Source organism: Aptenodytes patagonicus, chromosome 2 (genome assembly GCF_965638725.1).
Source record: "Aptenodytes patagonicus chromosome 2, bAptPat1.pri.cur, whole genome shotgun sequence".
Classification (NCBI taxonomy): domain Eukaryota; kingdom Metazoa; phylum Chordata; class Aves; order Sphenisciformes; family Spheniscidae; genus Aptenodytes; species Aptenodytes patagonicus.
This window is the reverse complement of record NC_134950.1, coordinates 72,664,361-72,691,275: the sequence shown is the minus strand read 5'-3', so window position 1 is coordinate 72,691,275 and position 26,915 is coordinate 72,664,361. Positions and strand designations below refer to the sequence as shown.

Sequence of the window (26,915 nt, the reverse complement as noted above, 5' to 3'; positions counted from 1 at the left end):
TTACATACCCTTATAGGTGATTACAGTTTATAGCCAAATTATCTCCTGAATTACATTAGCTGAAATCAATGTCTTCTACTAGATGAACAGACTGTTCCATAAAACCTTGACAAATAAAGCATTAATAAGTGTCAGAGCTGACCTGGTCAATCGAATGATTTGCTGACGCTTCTTTTTACCACAAGCCTGCACTTTCAAGTTTAGTGCCAAAGGTTCACTATATATAGCTGAAGACAGCAAATAGATGTTCTCTTTTTACGCAGATTTCTAACTAGCTGCCTGTTTCATTATCTCCTCACTGGGGCAGCGTTTTCAGTCAGGAAATTTAAAATATGGTGAAGCTACAGTTGCCCAATCCTGGCCTGGAGGACAGGATACCTTCCCATGCAGAACTTGAGGTCCTTGAGAAAGAAGAGGCAGACTCCAGACCAAAATGGGATAACAAGGCTCAGTATATGCTGACGTGCGTAGGGTTTTGCGTGGGCTTAGGAAATGTGTGGCGGTTTCCGTATCTCTGTCAGAGCCATGGAGGAGGTATGTCTTTAATATATCTTAGCTAACTTTGGCTATAAACTAGGATTAATCTCTCTTTTGGGAGACAAATAATGGAATATGTTCAGAACTGGTCAGTTCCTGTAAGAACAGTGATGTTCATCTCTAGAAGACTGTCTAATGGAGAAGGTTATTTATTTCACAGGTTATGAACACCCACTGAAGTCACATTAATGATGGAAGAAAAGGAAGGGACTGTTTTTATTTCAGGACACAGGACTGATCAACTCAGTCTTGCACTGTCATGTACATAGTATATTTTCTCAATCTAAAACTAATGTTACTTTACATACATACATATATATAATGTATATTTAAAAATATTTATAAACTACTTGGGAGTATGATTCTGATCACAATCCCAAATGATCTTTTCATAATAGGGTTTTCATTGGTTTTGGACTGATCCGCGTATCATCAGCTGCAGGATCAGTGTGTGTGTAATTTATGCTAGGAGTAACAGCATGAAAGTAGTTAACATTAAGAATATTTTTTTAGCAGTTGGTGTTATTAGGTCATTTAAAATCCAAATGTATGCTATTCACCACATAATTTACTGTGACTCCTTAGGGTTCAGGTTAGGACTGAATGACGATATTAAAAATTTTGTTTCACTCTTTTGCTGTTTGTTTTTAAAGATGATCTTGAGCTGAGCCATTGCTTAAATATTATATGACAACATAAATTTCTCATTTTCTGACAGTCCTTTCTGCCCACTATCTACTTGTTATCTGCATTTCATTCTGGGATATGTGTAAAAAGTGTTTGTTCCTTTGTGATGTTTGATCTTGAAAGAAAATTTTTCTCTTAAGGAACAGTATTTCAAAGTAATTTTCATTAAATGTACACAATGAGATGTTTAAAAATTGCTTTTCCTAATTAGAGACGAGACCAAGGAGGGCTCTGTGGGCAGCTGCTGGTACAAACTGAGGGATGTTTAACAACAGATGTCTCAGTTGCAAGAAGAGATGCTTTTAACATTAAGTTTTTTCTAATGGGCTGGTGTTAGAGTTTGCAGTGCAAACTGAAGGTCATTTGCAGCACAGCCAACTCTTGTAACAAAACAGTTACAAGACACACACACAAAAAAATCATAACCCCTTTTCCATGTGTGACAATTTTAAATAATTGAAAAAGTGGATGGATATCTCCAAAATTCATGGCACTCATTGGCTTCTCAGGTTCTTCTACTTAGTCTTAGAATGTGGACATGCCCTGCTTCCCAGGGTTGATTTATAGGCACTTTCCTGCTTTTCTGTCTTTCTTTTCCCTTTCCTTTCCTTTCCCTTGTGTTCTAGCCATATGAAATGCAGCTGAAAAATGAACATCCAACAAATGCAAAGAACTTGGTATGGATCATGGTTTTCTGACTGATGTCAGTGAAGATTTATGAATTGCTTGTGTGTGTCTGTCAATACTGTGTTTTAATTTATCCTTTGGCAGCAATTATTTTCCTTTCTCATCATCCTGTGGCTTGTCCTTGCTCAGGAACACTAACAACAGTTATTCCAGGCTTCTTGCTTCCCTGGGACTCTCTCACTCAAATTTTAGGCAGAAGTTGAAAGGCAGGACATAGCAAAGAAATGACGTAGCTGGCTCTGGGCTTAGAGCTACTGTACAGATATGTGTCCCCGTAGCAGGACTTGCTACTTTCTCTATCAATTCTTCTGCATAACACCAAATGCTGTGACTTATATCAATACATAAGAGTGAACAGCAACGCCTTCCTGTGGCTTCTTAGGAAGGCCTCCTTAACTGCATCACATGTGAGGGTGTAGAGCTGTTGTGCAATTCCTCCTCCTTCCCTGCTGTACAGTGCACCTCAGCCTCTTCTGGTAGGTCTAAATCCAACTCCTGCCACCACTGCCATCCTCTCATTACAGCACCTGTTCTCCAACTTCTCCCTTCAATCAGAAAAAAAATGGGTCTTGCTGTTCTTTGGATAGATGGCTTTGAATTTGAACACGTGACTATCCGTATTGTAAAAACAGATCTGGAAGTTCTTATTTCTGAAGATATTTTGGTGTTGAGACATTTTCTACTTCATGAGATTTTCTGGTTCCTTTATCTCTAATTCCCATTCAGCCATGTTCACAGCATAGCAAACACCCAATAGATGCAGCACTCTGCATCATCTTTGATTGCACAGACACTCTTAAGTCTGGCGTCAGCTACCTCCAGTTGGAAATACATATTTACTAGACATTTTGGACAAGTTTTGCCTTAGTCCTTGCCACTCAACATGGTTGCCAAGATGATTCATTCATCTTTGCATTTGTGTGGCCCACTTAGGGACACAGATGTGCCTCTGTAACAGAGTAGGGGAAAACTGCAACGTTATGCACCTTCTTCCAAGTTAACTAATACAAAGCATACACCACACTCATGAGTGCACTGAGGCAGCTCCATTTTCCCCTAGTCTGTCCGGTGCCTTTACCCTGGGTGGTGTATGTCTTCACACTTTATGTCTTCAAGATATGTCTTCACTGAATCCTGGGTCCAGAGCAGCAGGAATCCCTGCTGCTCTCTTTTGCTGGAGGCAGGATTATGCTGCTCCTCAGTCTGTCACTGGCATGATTATTTTATAGAGTCCTAAAGCTCACTTTGGATATGATGGTGGATTATGGCTGTGCATTAAGAGAGAGAAAAAAATACAGCTATTTACCACACAGTAAATATCTGCAGAGGATGAGGAAAAAGTCCTATGTGATCACATCAATTAGAGGCTGTCTCATAAGATGCATGCAGAATCAAAGTTGCATAGACTACCTCATGAAAATAGTTTCTACTTTCTGAGGGTTGGCTTTGCTATCTTACCTTCTTTCTTTTTGAAATATGAGTTATATGGATGAACGTTTGGAGTCATTTAGCATGGGTGAGGTCTGGTAGCAAGGGTGTAGATAGTCAGTTTTTCAGCAAGGACACTCCCAAATGAGGTTGGATGTCCACCTACCTTGTGAATCAGTGTTTGCACATTGTATATCCCTCATGAAACATAAAAGGACTACAGTGCAGTATAAAATTTACCCTTGTAGTACTTGGACTTCAAGGAAGGTGGATTTTTTCTCTGCAAATTGACTGTAGTGAAGGTAGTTAGGAACACGGAGTTTATAGATAACTCTTATTTTCAGATGTTTGAACTTAAGTCTGAAATTATTTGAGGGCTGCTTCTTCCTAAACACAACACTATGATAGTGTTTTAACACTGTGATACCCAAATATTCAAAAAGAAATTGGTGGTTACATAATTTACTTACTTTTGTTATCATAGATTATGAGTTTATATTTTAAAAAATGGAATATTTACCCCAGTAAAATTTAGTAGATTAAAGCACATTTTATCCTTTTCACATCTTAAAAGTTGTAAAATGCATCATCACCACAGGTGAACTAGATTTCAATATACACACAATGTAAGATCTATGGTGTTTTCCTCGGTGCTTTCACCAGCTTGATGAGATTGAAATTTCCTGTCATTTGATAGCTCTCTCTGACATTACACATAGCTTTTGTTTAATCTTTATTGAGCAACACATCATTTAATCAACTGTTAAACATTTTTGTTTCATCCCTGATAAGTATTATAAAAAAGAGGATGTATATTTAATGCTTAAACCACTGATAAAAAAAGAAGTCTTTAAGTCCACGGCTCACATATATCTGCAGTAAACCTTGCCACTGCGTGAGGGAAAACTTTTTCATCTCTGTGCATGCCACACTAAATGAAGTGACAGTAATGACATCAGCAGTTCCTCACTGGTACTGGTACCCTCACTACAGTTCAGGTCTAAGAATATGATAGCATAGAAAAATGTCTCCGTCTGAAGTCTACCTGTCTTCCTGTTATAAGGAATTATGTGAAAGCAATAAAAATTTTTCCAATTTCACATTAGAAACTCTTAGACTAAAGAGAGACTAATAGCTATACAGATGTTCAAACCAAATATTGTGTGTTCTGAAATACAGTACTGAAACAGGAGGAGAATCTAATATCTCAGCTGTAAGCTTTCAGACTGGAAGATTACTCATTGTTCATATACATCTATACAACATTTATTTTCAGATCATTGTTTCATTTCTTAGGTTCATAAAACCGTGACAGCTTAAAAAGCATTGATTTTTTTTTTTTAATGTCCCATATAGCAGCTTTGCAGAGTCATTGTCACTTACTTTTCCATTACAGCTTCTTTCAGAAAGGTTGGGGAGAAATTGAGAGAAATGGAAAATACAGCAGAGCCGGATTTCTGAGCTGGCTGTTAGAATTGAACCCTGGAAAGAGAAGAACCCAAGAAAGAGAAAAAAGTGGCATACGTGATTGAGAACTGCCATTTTATTTCTCTTGGAAATATACCAATATTCCTACAGCTAAATATAGGTAGTTTTACTTATTTGTCCAGTTCTGACATGGCACACCCTGCATTTTTAACTCATCAGAGCTACCATACTATACATGGCGAGCGCTTCAAGCTAGAAATGTTTTAGTTGTATCTGTTTGTGTAGGGATATAGATTCTGCACTGCAGGTGTATACACACACCATGTACTTTATGTCTGTGATAACAAAAGGGGTGGACAGAGACCCACCTTCTCCATTTGTGTCCATCCCAGAACCTGAAATTTATTTCCCAGTGATTCCAAGGTAGTGAGGATCTGGGGAGCTGTGAGCACACAGTTGGACAGCACACCTTTTTCATGCGATAGGTGGCTCCACAAAGGGCATCCTTTCCCCTTTTTGTGGCTGCGCAAGGAAGGTCATGGAGTCCCTTTATCTGACTGCTCTGTCAAAGATGTGTCATGCTTAAAGACTTCTTTTATGACATCTTAATAAAGGTACCTCTGTAAGTATCTCGAGACCTCAGGAAATCTCCTGAGGTTGATAGAGCGCTCGTGGCATGTCCACCACAGAAGATGGTTCAGTTCTGAGAGTCTTGCAGCAAATTTGATGCACTGTGCTATCCACAGGGAGAGTTATGGTGTAGGGACAGTGCTGTTGCTGAATCTTGCTATATTGGAGGGTGAGGCATGATATCTACCCAGACTGCTAGAGCTGTGTGAGTGGAGGTCCACTTTGCATTTAAGGTTTGCAAGAATGCCTCAAGCACGGAAAAAATGGAGCCCAGATCAGAATATCAATCAGCCTGCTTTCTACTGAAAGTGAAAAGTTGAGACTACCTTTGAATGCTTTCTAAAGGAAATGCTTCTAATGCTTCATAGGAAATGGCCTGATCTTCCCTCCCTTCTGCTAACAGAGATGGTAACTACCAAAAAAAAAATCTTCTTTGACAGGTATGATAAGAAACAAGTGGTCATAGATTGAAAGGACTATAAAGGCTGTGTATTTCCTTACACAACAAGATCTTTGACCAGGGGAATTTCTAATCAAGTCTTTAAGCGATCTTACTGACCTGATGGAAAAAAAAGTGACGTGTCTCCATTAGGAGCAAAGGTAGTTAAGCTATACACCTTAGCAGAACTAACTGCCAGTCCATTCTTAAGTTTCAAGAGATGATCTAAAATCACTGCAAGTTGCGTTTCAAAGGGTGACAAGGACTTACCCTGAGTGCAAATGAGGAGTATCTGGATCAGGTAGCTGTACAGATCCATCTTCTGGACTTAATTACCATTGCCAAGGAAGGGCTTTACGAGAGAGAAGTGAGATTGCGATACAGCAGAGACCTATCCACCATCTGAAAGGGGAGGTAAAAAGAAAAGGTACAGGTGGAGCAGCCATACAAACTCTGTAGGGTCAGGTCTCAGACTCTTAGGGGGTGTCTTGAGCTTAAAACGGAGAGAATACTCTGGAACTAAAAATTGCTGGTATAAACACAATTATCTTGTCCTTATCTCATCTTACCCACATGAGAGCTCCTGGACAGAGTGCAACAGGAGGGAAACTGTGTGCCAGCCTGACATGAGGTTGGAACACGTGACATATTTCTGGCTGCTTGCAGCTCCACGCATTAAGTAACATTGTCTCTGTGGAAGGCCAGAGGCTCTGTGTGTGGAGGTTGTCCCACTGACCCTCCCAGGTAGGAAGGAAGCCATGTAGGGGGACAGATCTCAACAGTGAGAGGGCACTCATCGCGTACACTGCAAAAATCATGTTTTCTGTGAAAGTAAGAATAAAACAGTTGGGAGAAGTGCTATTCACAGAAATAGGGTGGGGTATCGGTAGAGAACAAACTCTTTGAAGCCAAATCTGCATGCGCTGCATGTCTAATCAGACGAAGAGGAGCTCTTACATGCATGCCAGCGCATGTTCCAGCACAGCTAAGCAAGTTCATACAGACAAAATGGGACAAACCTTTAGAAATGCCAGAAACTGTCTGAAAGGACAGAGGGAGTCAGTTCCTCGCAGTGACCAAGCCTGACACAGTTTCAACGAATCCCAGAACCTCTGCCAGAGTTGGGTAAGACTTTCACATCATCAACAATGACTCCGGGGCACAGGCAGCTGAAGAGTACATCACCATTTCTGGTGTAGTTGCCTTTCAGCAGCCAGTCAACAAGTCATGGAGAGAGGACTGCCCCGTTACATCTGACATTAGCAGCTCCTGCTGCCAGTAATTTTGTAGAAGTCCCTGGAGTGGTGGGAAGGCAGAGGGGAAGAACCTTGTTTTGGAAGTGAACCTAGTCCCTCTAAAATTGAAATATGCCCTATACGTTTCACATGTTTGTCATGTGAAAATACATATTCAGAAAGACATGAGTCAGGAAGTAATTGCTTTAGCTCTGATACCATTTGTAATGATATCTCAGCTAAGATCACAGTGCTAAATTTGAATTTGCAACTAGAGGAGTTCAGTTTCCTCAAATCTAGGACGGACCACCATCCTTCATTCCTTTCCAGCATTACAAAATAGCCTCTTTCCTCCAAGGTGAGAGAGTACCAACTTGAGGTTCCTAGATCTAACAGGTAGCTGCTCCCCACTAATGCAAGGCTTTTGTTCTTGCAAGGACTACGTGGTCTCTGGAAAAGGGAACGTAGCTGAGATATGAGAAGTGGGGAAGAAAATAAATAGGATACTGTCCTCCTTGGTGATGATGTCCATATTACCCATTTCCCAAGGTGATAGACTGACACAGAAGACCGAGAGGAAGAGTCAGCAGAGTTGGAAGTTTAGCAAACTTCTCTACAAATAACAATTCATATTAAGTCCTTCAGTTTTTCACTAATAAAAAATATATCCGAAGTCAGTTATTCTTCTGTCTCTCCTTTGAAACCTCTTCAGTTTGTCAGTCTCTGTTTTTACAGTGATAGATAGTTTTTAATGCATACAAGATGAGCTACACTGACTTTGAAAAGTGTTAAATTTTTAGTAAGAAGTTTTTTTGTTGCTAAATGACATGCTTTACTGAAGTCTGAGAATATAACGTCTACACAGCTACCTTTGGCAACTGGCTTCAACAAAAAATATATTTGGTGGTGCATCAGTGATTAGTCATTCAACCTGATGTGTGGTGTGTGCATTTTCAAAGTGCTCAGCATTTTGAATAGCATTTTTTGTATTCAAAACTACTGATTTTGATTAGTAAATCTCAAAAATGTCAATGAAAGACAGGTGAATAACTAGCATTACTTTAATTCCATAGGAGTGGAAAGCAAAAAGCATAGCTGGCCGATTTCATTATAATAGTGGCCACTTGATACAACAATATTGTTTTTATCAGACTTCATTGAAGTACACAGAAAATGAAGACTTTGCAGTAATGATCATTTCTAAAACTCTGGTGTAGACAATGTCAAGAAGATACCCCATGGAGCAGAAAAGCATGCAGTTCAGCTCTTCCAAAAAACATTCAACTGCCTTGAATTCAAAACTATAGTTTCCATTCTTCAAATTTCCTCTTTCACTGTTATCTGATTTTCATTGCATACATGAGGATAAAGTCAGCAAATACCCAGACCTGAACTTTCACATACTGTTTTGCATTTTTTTAATGCACTTAGATTATTTACTGCCTATGATTAGGATTTTAAAGACTTTTTGTAATGACAGATAACCATAATTCTAGTATGTAGCAATTTTCAAGCATTTAACTCTGCACTTTGGTATTCCACTGTGATGTTATACGTTATCTCCATGTCCGACAATTTATTCAGGAAAAAATTGATTTTAAAAACTTGTCCTATACTAACCAGTCTTGTCATAATTAACAAGGTTTGAACCCTGAACTTCAGATCTCTTCTACTCAAACATAAAAACTGTTGAACACAGTTGCCAGGAAGTTATTGGTTATTTTAGGCAGACAGCCCCAGACTACTGCCTAATCTTTTGAGGCATCTTGCTTAATTCATTCAACTACTTCATATAATTTGCATGATTCACAATTATAAAACCATAAACTTTTGCAGAAATAAAAGGAAGTCATTCCAGGAAAGTAACTACCTTTCCTCCACTTGCAATCCAAAGGTGGCTTCTTCAAAGTTTAACCTTGGGCATGTATAATTTGTGTTTATGTTTGTCATGTGGGAAGAATAAGGATTCCTACCTGAAACCACATATGTAATGAAGTCCCCTGCTTGGGCAATCAGGCAAAAGCATTGTTCAGAAACTGGAGAAGGGTTTTCACAAGTATGCTTACAACTCGCTTGCTGTTTCAAAAGCCCTCAGAACTGAAGTTTGTGCTTTATTGTAGCACTTCACTGATGGGAAACATCTTTTTTTTCTTACCTATTTCAGGAGCCTTCATGATCCCTTTCCTGATTTTGCTAGTCCTGGAGGGTATCCCCCTGCTTCATCTTGAGTTTGCCATTGGTCAAAGGCTGAGGAAAGGCAGTGTGGGTGTCTGGAGCTCTATCCACCCTACCCTGAAAGGGGTTGGTAAGTCTGAAGAGGATACAAAAAGCCACCTGAGAAAGCACAAGTCTCTGAACTGATAACCTTAAGAGCAAAGCTTCAGGATTTTATTCCGGCATGCCATAAGAGACTCCAGGATCTATTTCTTTTCCCTTCTCACTAACTCTCCACTGATAGGTCACACTAATCATGATAAGGCCCTAAGACAATTTTGTGTCCACATTCCCAGGTACTATGGGTCCAGTTAAAACCCTTCTTTAATTTGAGACCAATTTTGGGTTTCAGAGAGATTTTCTGTGTTATCGATAATGGCTGTTTTTACCATTAGGATGAACGTTTAAGTGTGCCAAAAATTTGTTCTGTAACCTTTCTGTGGATAAATAATAGTTGAATCTTTTTCCAAGCTGGTCTACCAGACTTCAGCTCCATGTAATGTTCCTTTCTTACATCTGAGAGAGGTAACACGCTAAGAGCCATGGAGACAGTATTTTGCAGAAAATACTTCTTCATATCCGTATTAGACTTCTGAGTATTCAAACACTCTATTTGACAATGTAGTAAAAGCAGCATGATGCACACAGCATTAAAAACTCCACAGATAGATACCTCCTTACACAGGAAACACAGGAGGTGCCATCTGAACATCAGGAAACACTGGGAGGGTGGCCAAGTATTGGCACAGGTTGCCCAGAGCTGTTGTGGAGTCTCCATCCTTAGAGATATTCAAAATCTGCCTGGACACAGTCCTGGGCAACTGGCTGTAGGTGACCCTGCTTGAGCAGGGGTTTGGACAAGATGACCTCCAGAGGTCCCTTCCCACCTCAGCTCTTCTGTGATTCTGTGATTACCACACACTTGAAAGGGAAGAAGCACAGCCAGTTAGAACTGTTGTTGGCATCCATTGCATCTGTAAATCAGTTACAAAGGGTATTTTATCATTGCATCTGAAATTTTTCAAACTTCTTCAGAACCTAAGAGCCCTCAGGAGCTAATCATTAGCATTTACTGTCTGCAAGAGAAGTCACCAGAGGTTGATTACTTGGGAGCAAGTGGAGAAGGAGAGATACCAGCTTGAATCCTGTATCTTTTCACAGACTGTGCCTCCTGGCAGCTATTCATCCCATACAACAAAGATTAGCCAAACACATCTGCTGACCTCTGCAGTGACATTGTGGAAGGGGAAGACAATCTGGGTCTCATTTAGGCAAAATCCCAAGTCAGTTGAGCTTTACATGTACCCAGCATCCCAAACTCCCTAGATATCAGCGGGCAAGACTGTGAACAGGATTGTGTAGTGTCTGTAGGTAGTTAGTCCACCCACAATGTTGGCTTCTAAGCGGATGTCAGCTTCAGTCCCAGGGTAGTTTTAGGCTGTACATCTATGTAGGACTCCCCTGTCCAACCTTTAGGTAACGAATTCACAGTGATTAAACCTACATCCAAAACAAAGAGAGGAGAGGGGAAAGGCTATAAACCATGGAATTAGGGTGGGGAGGAGAGTAGGGAAAGGTTGAGGCTCATACTGTATATTTTGATATGTCTTGAAGACTAAGAGTATTGAAATTTACATTGTGTTCTGATTTTATTTTTTCCAGGCATAGCGGCAATGTTTGTATCCTTCCTGGTGGGTTTGTATTACAATACCATTATTGCCTGGGTAATGTGGTATTTCTTCAACTCTTTCCAAGAGCCCCTGCCTTGGAGTAGCTGTCCTCTCAATGACAACAGAACAGGTATATTTTATGAAATATTGTATTTTGTTGTGCAGCACATTTTTCCATTTCTAGCAATTAGCCTAATTGCGTCTCTTTCTGTAAAACAACAATAAGGAATGGCAGTCCTGGAGTCCAGGAACATTGTGCTATTTTAATACTTGTGTTTTGTAAAAATTCACATTATATAAAATGTGATCAATGCTTAATCTTTGAGACAAACTTTGACTTTTTATATGAAACTTCAGGGCTGATTTTGACAGATATGTTCGCATACAGAATATTCACAAAGTGCAAGTCTAGCATAAACATTAACATTTTCCAGAGTTAGATGATATATTTCATCCATCTCTTCAGCAACAGCCCTCCGTTAGCATCTTGAAAAGGAAACAAAAAAAAAAAAAAAGAGATGCATAATCCGTATGAAACACCTGTATCTCTCAATATGGCAACAGTTCATAGCTCCTTGCAGACTGCTTGGTGACAGCAGCTTTGTTTTCCATAGTCAGCCCTGCATGAAACTATATGAAGCAGGTTTATCTGGTGGGTCAGTGAACAGCTCTTCAGAGAGCTTTGCTCCTCTCCTCCCAGGATAAAAAGCCTCATATAAGGGCAGGCCAGGTCAGAATACTGCACAGGTCAGCACATTGCAGGGAGCTGAAAATCCAGCCTGAGCTGACAAGACCTTGAAAGATGCCCCACAAAACAGAAAGACAAAGTATTGCTGATCTGAAGGAGTTGTGGGAGGGGAAGAGCCGCCTGGCCGCAGGAAGCTGTGGCAAGGTGCCCACACTCCATCAGGCAAGAAAGAGCAGGATGCATGTGGAAAGCCCGAAGCTGTCTGTTTGGTTTTTTTAAGATGAGGTAGGAAGTGTACAATCGTTGAAAGACATCCGCCTAACTGCTTTTCTTCTACTAAAAAAAAATATTCCATGCAATATACATACATTTACGCTCAGAAATCCTCTCCACGCTTTCTTTGGCACAAGAGGCTTCTAACCTCAGATTTTTGTAGGAAAAAAGAAAAATTATAAAGATAGAAGAGTCTTTGAGTGAGCTTCAAAGATTTTATCTGCATGCTGGAATTGATAGAAATAACAATAAAATCTGGATTAAAATTCCTGTTAAACAATTCTCTTTTAAATCTCTCATTTTTCCATGAAACCAGCCTCTAAGAACCTGAAATCTGCCAACAACAAATTCTTTGGCATTAGGTGGTATAATTTAGAACCGTGGTGTTTATTATTTAACTTCCTTTTTTTCAAGTAAATAAAAGACATACAGAATGAAAACCATTTTGTGGTTACAGATTACGTAGAAGAGTGTGCCAAGAGCTCTCCTGTAGATTATTTCTGGTACAGAGAAACATTAAACATCTCCACTTCCATTGACGATTCAGGCACTATACAGTGGTGGCTTTTGTTATGTTTAACATGCGCATGGGGTGTACTGTACGTGTGCACAATCAGAGGCATCGAAACAACAGGAAAGGTACTCTATTTTGTTTTTTTATGAGATTCATTATGCTGTTGTGATTCCTTATTTAAACAGACTTAATCATACTGTAGAAATTGCCTGTTTCTTACGTAAAAGCATGTCTAAAACTTCATGTGTCATCACTGGGGCTGCTTTTTGAAGAAGGAAGCTATGAAATGAAATTTGATTTGATTTGATTTATGTGGAGATTTTTGTGAGCAATTCGGCTTCCTTGTCCTTATAAATATTCCTTGTCCTAATAAAACATTCTTTAGGTATTACCACCTTAACATTAATATTAACCTTTAATGCAGGATCAAGGGACTCTGTCTTTTTGCTATGGCCATTCTCTTCAAAACATACATGTGTAGATTTATTTGGGTTTGTGCTAGTCCTTAATATTACCTCTCTGAAAGAGTGACCAATGTTCTGCTGCCCAGCAAAGCCCTAAGAGCCCATCCTTGCATCAGCAGCATCAACCTGATCTCAGATTATTTTTTATGTAGATTATTTTTTATGCTGCTTTTGAATGATCTGAGTTGAATTTCAACAATGACAATTTGTCTTAAATAGAGTACTATAACTGTAAAAATGTTTATTATCAAAATGTACTGCACATACTCTTTCTCTTGAACATGGTTTTCTGCAGTATGTTAATTGTGACTCCCTTGAAACTTGCCATTATTGTTAGTCACAGTACCTTGTTTATTCCCCTCTTTTCTTCCCTGCAGTGCTATTTTTATGCAAGTGTTCTGTTTTATTTAAGTGTTTTATTTACATGCTTCTTGTGCAGGCCGTGTATGTAACATCAACTCTTCCATACCTTGTGCTTACCATTTTTCTAATCCGTGGCTTGACACTGAAAGGATCAACTAATGGAATTGTGTATCTCTTCACCCCTAATGTAAGTCACTGCACGGTTCATCCCTTAATGAAACACGATGTAGTTCTCTCTGTAATTAACAACCGATCGAAAATTAGTCCCCTCCATTGGTGCTTTTCTAACTATCCCTCAGACACCTTTAAAATCTTGATTCTGGGAGGTGAATCCTTTGCATCAGATGTAAAAGATACATATACACACACATTGTCTCTCTCTCTCTCCCTCCCCCCACCCCCCATCAAAATCTGTTATAAAAAATGGAAGGATCATCACAGAGCAATGCAATGGGGTTGCCATAAGGGGGCTTGCTTTCTTTTCCTGTATTCTAGTTAAGGACGAGTCTAACTTTAAAGCACAAATAGTCCATTTGGGAGTAGAACCCATCTAATCAGTATGGCTATACGGACAAAAGACCTAAGAGAATGGTTTAACTATACAACAATTTTTAAACAAAATTAAAAGGGGTTTCATTTTCCATGAGAAGACCTCTGAATGATCATTATTCATGCTAAATAATAAACACCTTTTCTGGAAACAGGCATGGCAGCTGTCAGCTATGGAAAGTAATTTGTTTATCAATTTTCAAAATACTTGTAGAAAACCTACACATAGGTTTTCTTTTTGAAGAAAAAGTAAGTTTGACAAAAGTATTGACCTATTTGTTAACAATCTTCAAAAATGGTGAGTTCTGCATGGTTAATGTTCTTGTTTTAATTATTGTTTTAAATCCCTCATATTCAGTCTAAATAGCAATGTTGCATATGCTTAAAGCTATATGTCTGATACCTCAGGTTACCGAGCTGGCTAACCCAGTGACGTGGCTGGATGCGGGTGCTCAGGTGTTTTACTCTTTCTCCCTGGCCTTTGGAGGCCTCATTTCATTCTCCAGTTACAATTCTGTTCAGTAAGTAGCCAGGCAAAAGCCAAATTTTATATGAATATTTCATTCTTTCAAATGAAGCATGTCCACTTCTGCCCTATCGTTATACAGTAATTACTTGCAACCGGGACACCATCCCCTCAGCCGTGTAAGGCACATCTCTGACTGATCCTAGCTCTCCTGAGCCAAGATTTTAGGTCCTAGTGCTGGCTGATTTCCTGCAGAAAGACGTGGTGGCGCAGGCTAGAAAGAAGGGGGCTGGCTGCCCACCACCAGCTGATGAGCGGGAGCTCCCTTTGCGGGAGTGCTCAATGCATGGTGTTGCCCTTTGTCTCCACGCTGTCAGAGCTGGGTGATGGTACGCACGTTTCAAAGCAATTTACAGACCACAGTTTAAATCTTTAGCTTAGAGATTAGAATATATATCTAGGAGTTTTGAAATTCAAATTCAGTTCCTTCCTTTATATATGCGATGGGGCCAGGGAAGAGATGGAATGCAAACTCCCATCACCCAGGGAATGATCCAGTCAGCAAATTACAACATGGTGCTATATTCTACACCCACCCTCCACAAATATTAGAGCAACTGCCAGCACCTCTTGGTGCCTTCCATCCCTTCAGCACTGTCCTCTTGAAAGACAAACTGTGCAGCATTCTCTGAACCTAATATTTTTGACAAATGTCTCTGAATTAAGTTTTGGTTATCTGGTTTCGTCATGCATTCAGAAATCTATGGTTCAGTTTTGGCTCAGGTTCAACCACACCACAGCAACATTTCAGTCACTGATGTAATTCCCTGCCACCACTCTTGATTTCAGATATTTTTCAAAAGTTCATCCGGAACTTTTGGTGCCTGTGAGTCTCAGTGCAAGGTGACAAGCCACACTTCAGGTCCAAGTCAATGTTCCCACAACCGTGAGGAGCAGGGCTGAGAATGTTCTGCGTCTTTCCAAGAGACTCAAAGAAAAGGAGCAGTGTCCTCCTGCTTTTCCAACACAGAGAGCTGTGGCACCAAGCCACGTTCCTTCAGTTCTCAATCATTCACGACTTAAGGAGGAAACTGCAGAAAGTAATGAAATTCCCATGGAGATACAGGAAAAAAACATGCAAATACCATAGTGTTACACTGTGGTGGTGGGCCACCTGCAGTCCATCACCAGCTGGACGAGGTGTGAGTGACTCTGCTCCCAGGTGGCTTGGGAGTATAAACATCTCAGGAAACACCATGAGTTTTCAATGCCATCAGGGATTCACTCATTCATAACCAGGAGGAGCTTGAGCATCTTACTTTCTCTGAAGGGAAGAAATATTTTTGTCAAGCCTGTCATTGAGAATCTCATGTTACAGTGAAAAAACTGACACGAGAGTACAGCAAGGAATTTCAATTCAATGCCTTTTGCACACTAGAGACCTATTTGTGACACTATAAATGAGGAAAGGTCGCAGTGTCACAGGTCTTGGCTGGACAGGCTTGTCTTTCCCCTCTTCTTGAAGGTGATCAGAAAATTAAATATGACAACATTAAGTTAATCTCAATAGTCCTCTCTTGCCCAAAAGAAATACAATATCTAGAGCTTTACAGCCTTCTCATAAAACCATTAACTAATTTAATATTGATTCTTTATCTTCTCTCTCAGATGAAAATCCCCTTCTGGCTCTGCAATTTTTTCATCTTAACACAGATACGCTGGCAAGTGCCTGCAGCAGAGAAGTCTCTACAAAGCAGTTTAACTTTCACAATATAATACCTTGTCTGTCCAACCTTATCAGCATAACGTTCCATTGTATTTCCAAAACTTGAGGACATTTTGAACCATCTTCTGTCCAACAATTAAACAAAACTGTTCCCAAGTGCTCTTGGCTACTGCACCTTCACCATACCAAAGTGCTGTGAAAACTTTTGGTCACTTTTCCCTTCTGACTGTCTGAATTCAAACCCAAATCTTTCACCTTGCAGCAGAACACCATCTTGCAGCTAAGATACAGCTTATGCCAACGTGTGTCTGCACACGTGCATGCCAGGCATGAAAAGGAGGAGACATACTTTTTTGCCCTTCATGTTTTACTTTCCATGAGCCAGACATGGAAACAACTCAGGCAGTTATTCCTTATGAATAGGATTATTTGAGGGGGGACGGGGAAAGCATAGCTATTAAACTGCTTAAGGCACTAATTTTTAATTCACTAAATCTACCTTTAACAGCTGTACTTGTATATTCTTAGAGACCATACTGATGTACCTATGCGTCTGTAGACTACTTTTTTTTTTGTTAGTCTTGGTAGCCAGTTTTTGGTATTTATTTTGGGAACGTGTTTGAAATCCATTCTTTTTTTCTCTTTGAATTGCAGCAATAACTGTGAGAAAGATGCCCTGATTATCTCAGTGATCAATGGTTTCACATCCATCTATGCAGCAACTGTCATATACTCCATCATTGGATTCAGAGCCACAGAAAGATATGATGACTGTTTTGACAAGTAAGTTCTTGAAAAAAATTCCAAAATATACAGGGGTTTGTTTGGCTGAGGCAGCTCTGTTAGCCTGATGATAATGGATTTATTATTTCTGAACAACTGCAGCTCCTGACCCACATGGTATCAGACCACTCTTTACTTCAAAAAATTTAAATCGTGTGGTAGCAGCCCCATAGGGAGTGATAATTATTTGAGCCACCTTATTCCCTAGATAGATGTTGCGTAAGCAACCATATTTTACATAATTCCCTGATGTTTCCAAAAATAACAAGAGAGGAAGAAGATATTCCATATTTTAATGTGTTTTTTTGTGACAGTTCTTTCAAATATAACTGCAGTTTATGTAACAATTTCTATTTACATAAAGGTAGATTCAGTTCATGGTACATTATTTCACTAAAACATGATAGAATATCTATAGTTTTAGAGGTAAATGTGAAAAATTAATCATTTAATGGTTACAACAATGGATATGAAATGTTCTGAAGGAATGTATTTACTTAACTGGATAAGGCAAGTTTCAACAAAACTAGTTCTGTGAAAAATTGGATTTTACATTACATACTTCAAAAACAAACAAACAAAAAAGGGATACTAGGCTGCTGCTGATATTTCTACTATGGCTGACGTCAAATCCTCAAAGACCTCCTGACATAGTGGCCAAACGATGCAGTTCTGCTTTGGAGATCACTTGCAATGAGCCACTGAAAGCACTGCCCATTTTAAGAAAGCTCCCCATGACCAGGCAGTTCTGGCAGTCCTGCAGAGTCCTGGCCACAGCTGGATTGCAGTGTAGGCACCTCAGGTACTGCTAGTGACTCTGCGTACTACACTGGGAAATTACCCAAATTAATTCATGAAATTCCTTACATTTTAATTCATTAGATGACGCTTTACCAACCACTGGAAAATTGTCTAGAAACTCTGCAAAAAAAACCCAAACAACAACCAGAATTCACAATAGTTGATGCCTGCTGAGCTGACATATGGCATGAATGTAATATAACCTGGTCCCTCTGTCAGCTCTGTATTTAGGTTGCCTCCCGGACAGCTTAAATGCTTAGGTCTCGTCAGAGGTACCTAATTTTACCAGAGCAATTCAGACTCCCTTCTAACCAGGGCTGCCAGACCCTGCGGGTTCCAGTCAAGTTCTTCCACATCAGCTGTAAAGGTGCATGATACATAACTGCAGACACCTTACACATTCCCAGAAGCTGCTCCGTCTGGGAACTGGTTCCCAGTCTGCAGTGCAAAGATGGACACCTAACTTCTGCACAGGTCCCTAGAGTGCTCATCCATTTAGCTGTCATCTGTGCCGTGAAAGACAGTATCAGACTCACCTTGGAAGAAGAAAGAAAGAATTGCACATGCACAAAACTGCTGGACTTCCCAATTTCTAAATCTGATCTTGAGCAACAGAAACATTGCTTCCTTTGTATCTTTATAAAAGACATCGTGCTCTTAATAACTTGCTTGATGATGAAAATGAATCCTGAGGATGCTTACAAATAAATAATTTCAAATTGCTTCTATTTCACTTTTTCAGTAATATTCTTACTCTGATGAATGCATTTGATTTGCCAGAAGGTAATGTAACCCAAGATAACTTTGAACAAATGCAGCAGCTATGTAACTTGACTAATCCGACGCTTTTTGCAAAACTGAAGTTTGAATCCTGTAATCTGGAAAGTTTCCTGAATGATGTAAGTTTAGCACCCTGACTCGTATCAATACCATAAATATGGTAGGAACGCATAGCAATTTCTTAATTGCCTATTGCTTTTTCTTCTGAGGTTGTTGGGTTTTTATATATTTCCACTGATTGATTGCAATTGGCCTGGAATACTCTTGGACTGAAGAATTACTTTTGTTCACCCCATTTTGCTTTTGAAGAGGAGAACTGTTTAATTCCTCTGGAAAGTATTGGCAATCTGTCAGACTAGTAACTAGAACCACAAGTGTTCTAGGCTGACCTCATGTAGCTGGCAAAATAGCAGCATGTATTTCTCTGGAACTAGCTGGTTGCAGCCGTGGTGGGACAAGATGACTAGGGAAGAGACTCCCAGAGCGAGGAAGCAGCTGGAGCAAGCCCTGTCCCAATCAGTATGAGTGTGTCACAACACAGAAAGATGGACCTTGACACTGGGGTGAAAAAAGTTACAAGAAGAATTAAATGGGTGCACCTTTTTAAGGTGGTGAATTACAGATGAAAATAGGTGTCCATAAAATTCCATGAAATAGAATTTGTATTATAATTACAGTAAATATATAGCTGCATTAGGAGGTCTTTGTGGAAACAAAAGCCTAAGTATTGTGGTATGGTGTAGCATACACCAAGTCTAGTGAATACCGATGTAAATTTAAGTGCTGCACGATGTTAATGAACCTAATTTTGGAGCTTCTGAAATCTTCCACAGGGAGTTGAAGGAACTGGCCTAGCCTTTATTGTCTTCACTGAAGCTATCACCAAAATGCCTGTCTCACCTTTGTGGTCCATTCTCTTCTTCATCATGCTCTTCTGCTTGGGTTTGTCATCTATGTTTGGAAATATGGAAGGTGTGCTTGTACCTTTACAAGATCTTAAGATTATACCCCCCAAAGTGCCTAAGGAACTTGTTACTGGTAAGTGCTTTTTTAGAGACAAGTGACCTCCCCCCTCCCCAGGGAATAGCTTGTATGCTGAAAAATGAACCCACCACCCATCTACTTTCTGATCTGGCATGGTCCTAAGACTCCTAGATAACCTACTGAAGGTTTTCTCATGTCCCTCAACGTGGCAGCTCCTGTGAGGTTCCTTCTGAGACTGTAGACAGCTGCTCACCCCCTTGCTTGCCCGTCAGCCTGCTCATGATGATTATCACCTCCTCCATTGGGAAGCTGGAGGACCAAGTCCTTCACCCAGGCAGGATTTCTCTCAGTGCAACTTTGTCCCACCGACTAGAAGGAAGAGGACCTGTTTCTCTCCTCAGCCTTCTCCCGTTTTATTTGCACCATCTCCCACCTGTGCAATGCTGGGAGAGTTTTGCTGTTTTGCCTCCATAGAAGCAGGATGTCTCAGAGTACCATCAAAAAATAAAGTGGTTACCTTCAGGCTGCAATTGAACTAAAAGTTACTTATAAAGCTTCCTAGCTACAGAGAAAATATCTTACTTTTTTTTTCTTTTGCTTTCTTTGCCTAAATGTGCTGTTGTTTTGGTTTTTTTCCACAGGTTTCATTTGTATGGGGTCTTACTTGATAGCTTTTATTTTTGTGCTGAAGTCTGGTAATTACTGGCTGGCTCTATTTGACAGTTTCGCTGGCTCTATTCCCTTGCTAATAATTGCATTTTTTGAGATGTTTTCAGTCGTCTACATTTATGGAATAGACAGGTATGAAATACAAGTTAATCATTACTAGAAACTAGTGCATAAATTGATTAGTTGTATAGCTGCAACCTTGCTACATCTCAGTGCATAGAATTTCTGTTATAGAAATCACTGAAATTATGCAACTGTCGTTTAGGGTTGCTTATATGATTTAGGTTTCTAAAATAGTTCTCAACAAAAAGAAAAAACGCTTTGTTAAGAGTGCAGTGGGGCTTTTTGTTTGTACATGAAAGCTTTCCACTTTATTAATACATTATAATAGATAATGCTCTATAACAACCAGCTAAAATAAACACATCCCTAAGATACTGCAAGAAAATATTAAGCATTAGCCAGCGCCCTAGAGTATAATAATATGAGTGCAAAGAATTTATTTTTAAAGGAGGCATCAGAATGTACATATTTGCAACAGTTGCGTAAGTGCCACTATAGCTCATTTACATTTTAAGTATGGTGACATTTACAGTAAATCTTCTTCAGGATCATTGCATTAAATATTGAGTTAGCAGAAGGAAAGTACAAGCACATTGGCACTGAGCTGAAAGTTTAAAACAGAGGTATAGCCCAGGAGTGTTTAAAGTGAATGCTAAATGATACTGTCCAACGCAGGGATCTCCAGTCAGGCTGCACATATTGTTTTACAGCAGGATGCAAATCCAAGGCTACTGATATACGTTCTCAGGTGATAGATTCAGGACTTTATCAGTTGTAGCAGTGAGTAATTATCCTATCAACTTTCTAGAGATTTAATAGGATGATAGGACGAGAGGAAATGGCCTCAAGTTGTGACGGTGAGGTTTAGATTGGAGATGAGGAAAAATTTCTTTACTGAAAGAGCGGTTAAACATTGAAACAGGCTGCCCAGGGAAGTGGTGGAGTCACCATCCCTGACAGTATTTAAAAGACGTGTAGATGAGGCACTTAGGGACATGGTTTAGTGGGCCTGGTGGTGTTGGGTTGATGGTTGGACTCGATGACCATAGAGGTTTTTTCCAACCTTAATGATTCTATGATTCTATGATTAATAAATCAAATTTCACCATTTTTCTGTTCATCATTAATACGTAAGAAATATGAAAAAAGCGTGGGGACTTCAATCACGCATAGGTTTTGCTTGAACCTGTGCCAGACCCTCCAAGCTGTGCTGCTCCTGGTGATGGGGTGAATGCTTTTGTGGCCCACCTTCCCATACTTAGAGTTTTATATTACCTGAGGTGGCATGAATCAGCTTAGGCAAATTAGGCTAGCAGAGGGAGTCCCCTAGAGAAAGAAGGCTCATTTTAATTTGTTAAGGACAAAAAAGTCTGTGTTGATCACTTTTCCTTCCCTTTAAAATCTCAGAACACTTTACAAAGTCAAATTAAAACTATTCCCAGGACACAAACATGGGCTGAGGCCACAGAGGGGTGGGGATTGATTCAGAAAAGAGTTTCATGTTCCTGGCCAGTACACATTGCTGTAGCCCTCTTTGAGTACAGAGCTTATCAGGGCTGCCCAAAGGTGGTGTTATTTGCTCCAGATGAGTTTCTGCGACCTTTTTCTGAGAAAGGGTCATTGGTAAAAAGATGGCTCTCCTGATTGAAGGAGAACCTGCGTGTTATCCATGACACTCATGTGAACTACACCTGGATGCACTCTGCAGTCGGGACATGGGGCTCCATGTCATTTTAGGAATGATACCTAGATCTTAGAAGTTAGGGATGAAAAGATAAAATAAATCTACGTAGTAATTGAAACTCAACTCAATTCTGTGTGTTGTTCATAGCTGTAGGACCAACTGAACAGTCCCCTCAGACTTATCCCCATAGGATATGCAGGAAAGCCAGACAAGAGGACTAACAATAGAAGCCCCAAACTTCCAAAATAATTATTTTTTAAGAACTGTGTGCACATGGTGCTACATCATATGTAGAGGTCATAAATAGTTTCAGGACTGATACAGACAGTATCACTCTCGATGCAGGGATTATTTCTTCGTGTGGAGACATTTTTGCCCCATTTTCCACTGCATGCTCTATGAATAACCCAAATAACACATTTTTAGGTGTTCTTAATAATGTGTAAAGTTAAATATTGTTTCAGTACTCAACCTCAGAAAGAAAACTGGTAGAAATCCAAATTAAGCAAACATTATGCATAGAATCTAATTTTTTAAATTACTCTAAATTGATTTTGCTCTTTTTTAATATTGTGTCATTCCTTTTAATTTGTGCAGCTCTGAGATGCTTACCAAAAAATTGTGAAACAATACTGCAACATATTATAGGGAAAGTCCATCTGCATTGACTCTTTCATGTCAAAACTATTTTGCATATGCTTCACAGACTTCTTGAAGAAAGTACATTTCCAAAAATAATTTTCCTGACTTACTTTTGAGAACTATGAGTTAAAAACTTCTAACGTAGTTGCAATGATATCTGTCTTAATTTGAACTACTTAGGTCTAACTCCTGATGTTGTTCTCAATCCTCGTTTCACATTGACATTAGCGAAGTCCTGGGAAGCACAGCCAGGTGTAGTTTGGACTTCCCTGTTTATGAGCAGGCACTCTTTGATCCTGACCAGTTTTTACTGTCCTGAACTTCCTCTTTTTTGTTTCTAGGTTTAACAAGGATATTGAGTTCATGATTGGACACAAGCCCAATATTTTCTGGCAGGTTACCTGGAGAGTTATCAGTCCTCTCATTATGTTAGTTATCTTCTTCTTTTATTTTGTGGTGAAAGTCAACGAAGAACTGCTCTACAGCGTTTGGGACCCTAGCTATGTAAGTATATAAACGCAAAATATTTATTTAGAATTATTTTATGTATTCTTCTTTAATGTGAGAGTCATAGTTATATTCATCTCCCATCTGAAACAGTTTTCTGGTAAAAAACTTACTACAAGACATAAAGTAATAATAAAAAGTAATGCTTAGAAAAAGAAGTCCTAAATTCAGCTGTGATGCCTGCAACCGGTATATAGTGACACCTGAGTAGCTTTTCCAAAGTGGGCAAAACCAAAACATTAGTCCAGTTGTGGGGCAAGACTGAAACAGATGTCAGTTCCCCAGTAGGGATTATAGAAGAGCTGGAAATGTCACAACCTTTCTATGTTGACAAAGGACCAAATCTGTGAAGCCATTTTGATATTGCATTTGTTTCTGTGTGCATTTAAAATCACAGAACTGCAGTAGTGCTGGTTACTCATCGCTGACAGAAGAAATTAATATTAATTAATATTAATATCCAGATTTCTTTTTTCCTCTTCCAAATGTATTGGTACAATTTAAATTATAATTGCAGCAATGTTACCTACTTTTCCTTTCTGCCCCTTGCAGAATAAAAAGCTCTATGTGGTACAGAGAAGGGCATTTTAGAAAAAATGTGGGTCCCATCATTTTCTCTGTCACCCCATCTCTTCCCTGCCTGTCTAGCTCTGCTTTTTGTTCTCTGGCCTTATACCAGTCGCCATCCTTAAAGCAGAAACAGTCATGCAGCACACTTACTTAATTTGTAAAGGTGAATTTTTATTTTCATAAGACAGAGACAGAAAGGGAGAGAAAAGAAGATGGGGAAATGGGACTGCTTTCTTCTCTCCTCCTTGGCAAACTCACTTCCTTTTTAATAATGTTTCAGCTCTCCCACACCCTTTGATTTCAGCCTTCCCACTCAAAGGCTGTTTGGCCACCAAGCCCTGGTGGCCTGTGAGCCCCACACTCCTTTGTGCCCAGGAAGCGTGCCAGGAGCAGTCCCACCAGTCTCCCTTCCTGGCTCTTGCTTCTTTCATGCCATCTTCTTTCCATCGCTTTTAAGTAAAAATAAGTCCAAAACAGCTGAGACTGGAAACCCTTGAGATGGAAACTGCTGTGGAATTGGCAAATTGTTGTGCTGTTGTGGCTAGCTACTGTTCTGATTACATTTTTGATCTGTTGAATTATTGAATGGGTGCATGTTCCCAGGTATTTGCCCCTCACAACTTTCTACAATTTTATTGTTTGCTCTTTCAGGAGGAGTTCCCCAAAACACAGAAGGTTGAATATCCCAGCTGGGTGTATGCTATTATTGTAATCCTCGCTGGAGTGCCTAGTTTGAGCATCCCTGGCTTTGCCATCTACAAAGCCATCAGAAATTGCTGTCAGAAAAAAAACGACCATACGGGCCTCATGACCGCCACATCTGAGACTTCTGTTAATGGAAACTTAAAGTATTCAGCATAAAACAATTTAAAAAATGTGGAAGAATGCTTTGTCAGTGAGAAAAGTAAAAATATTTTTTTTAAAGAATCCAGAGTTGATTTTATTTTCATAAAAGGATAACTATGTGTTGTTTCCAGGTAAACATTTGTTTACTTAACAATGCAATGCACTGTGAAGAGTTAATGGCTTGGATCCTGGAAGCAAAACAGCCACATTTGTAAGTGATTGGGGCACCAGGCCAAATCATTTGTCCTTCTTCTGGTTTTGAAGCCAGCTTGTTTGAAACTGGCTTGCAGTTCTCTGTTTGGGGATGCACTGCACTTGACATGCCATAAGTGACTCTTCCATGTGCAATCATTCTGGTTGGGTGGCCAATATGAAGGGTAACTTAATACTGACTTCTCTTGCACATTAAATTGTTTTTACTTTACATGCCACTGTGTTGCACAAAGCCACTAATATTATTTGTCTCATGCAGAAGTTTAAAATATTTAATAAAAACATTTCTAAGTATGAGAATGACAGTTTGATTCATTTATAATTCTGGATATTTTATTAATTGCCTATTACTTCCAAGTTCCCAGGAGATAGTGCTGCTTTTGCTGATGACAGAAGGGGTAATCTTGCAATGGGGCAGCAGCGGTTCAGGAAATGGCAAAATCTGCCTTCTCTGGCACCCATGAGCAAGGGGTGCACCACTTGCCTGGGAGGTCCATGCTGATGGGGGATCCAAGGCATCCAAGTGGCGCAAAGCTTCTTGCCCTCATCTGTCACAATGAAGGTGGGCAGCTCTAGTTCATATAGACACAGACACACGCACACGCACAGCTACCTTACAACCATTTCAAGCTTCTAACTTCCATGCGACCCAGAGGAGCTCAGCCAGGAGTCCCATTCCTTGTGTGGTCACTGGAGGGAGAAAGGGGCACCATTAGAGCACCCAGGCTGAATGCCAGAAGCAGACAGTGTAAATGTCCCCTCTGGATGGGTGGTCCCTTTCGTCCAACTGTCCCTGTACATGGGCAACATATTTGTATCACTTTGCAGCTCTTCCTATACCCACCTTTTAAGACAAGAATTGATCCAATTTACACCCTGACACTCCCTTATAATCAAAATACTCTCTTACAAGAAATAGGGATATTTAGGGTATATCTACTCTAGAGTGTACCTTTAGAGTAGTATATCTGCTCTAAATAGACAGTAAAGCACCAGGCATTATATGTGTATTTGAATGATTAAATTCATTTGCATTCCAATTTCAATTTTTTTTTAATTATTTGAATGTGAGTAATTATTTAAACTATTTAAAGATGTTATTCTGTAATGGGAAAAACAATTTTTGTCAGATTTTCCTGCTGAGAAAAAGCTCAGCCACCGAGAATGAGTAAAACCCAGTTTGAAGCAGTCGGCTGCAGGTGGCAGGTATGGAAATCAGTGCGTTGCTAGAACGGCCCCAGCACAGCACAAGGCATCTCCCGATCCGAAGCGCAGCAGCAGCGGGGGCAACGGTGGTGGGTGCCCTGGCAACACTGATGCTGTGTAAGTGCTGCCAAACCACACTGCGTGTGTTGACTCGTGACTGCCCTGTGAGACATCCTGATAAGGGACTGGGAAGTTGAGTTGCTCCACCTATGGATCTGGATGTTTGCAGAGCTGCAAGCAGATGAACTGTGCTTACCTGGGGAGACTTGTGTAGCCTAGATGTGAAATTGGCTTCTGGTTGGATGATCTGCAACCTGACCATATTTGTATGCTTAGCTGCAGAGCAGGGCTTTTATTTCTCGCCAAGTATTTTGGGAAAAAAAATCCATCTTCACTTAGATACTCTTCCCATTTCGAAAAGGGGAACCCAGGCAAAAAGTGTTGATTTACTGAAGCAAGCAAGCTGACTGGCTGATCTGTTTAGTGACCTGATTTGGCGTGCAAAATAGCAAACCCCTGGTATAACTGAAAGACAACAGAAAAACATTCTCACATACTTTCAATTGAAGGAAAGCATTCAGCTCTTGCATTTATCGGTAACTATTTAATGAACAATAAAAATAGTCACTTGGGATTCATTGACAGGCGTGAAGTGATTAACCTCTAGCAGCTATGATGAAAATGGACCAAATTCTAGTGTCTGAACATACACAATCTAATTTTTCTTGCTGTTTTTTTAAATTTACTTTTTGCACTTGCAAAAGATGTCTTCATTCATTTACCTCTATTAACAAACTAAGAAAGGAAATGGCAACACTTTATTCACAGATGTTTCCAAGTATTTTACAATTTTAATGTCTGTTGTAAAGGTTTCTTTTTAATTATATTCAGTGTCACACTTCTCTGAAAGTATCTGAGAACAGAAGGAGAACAGAAAATAAAAACCTGTTTGATCCCAAGTTACCCATTAACAACATATTCCCAAGTTCTCTAACTATAGAAGGAGCTGCAAAAAAGTCGAGTGGTAACTCTCTATATAATAATAATTCCTGGTTTTGTCTTTAAACTGCAGCTTTGGCAGTGACACGTTCCTTTGCATCACATAAAAAGAAAGCTCCACCTCTTTTTCCAGGATCCTCCCGTCACCCCGCATAAAACCTGTAGGAGAG

The 26,915-nt window shown here is 39.8% G+C and overlaps 1 protein-coding gene across 1 annotated transcript; it reads left to right on the top strand.

The window, feature by feature from the left end:
• The first annotated feature begins 264 nt into the window (after window positions 1-264).
• On the top strand, window positions 265-24,834 carry SLC6A19 (solute carrier family 6 member 19). The gene is made up of 12 exons (XM_076330203.1): window positions 265-534; window positions 9,236-9,376; window positions 10,948-11,085; window positions 12,374-12,555; window positions 13,334-13,444; window positions 14,215-14,327; window positions 16,653-16,781; window positions 18,325-18,481; window positions 19,196-19,400; window positions 19,988-20,147; window positions 22,746-22,908; window positions 24,133-24,834. Exons 1-12 carry the CDS (start codon window positions 333-335, stop codon window positions 24,340-24,342), a joined length of 1,911 nt encoding a protein of 636 aa, XP_076186318.1. The 5' UTR covers window positions 265-332; the 3' UTR covers window positions 24,343-24,834.
• Window positions 24,835-26,915: the final 2,081 nt, after the last annotated feature.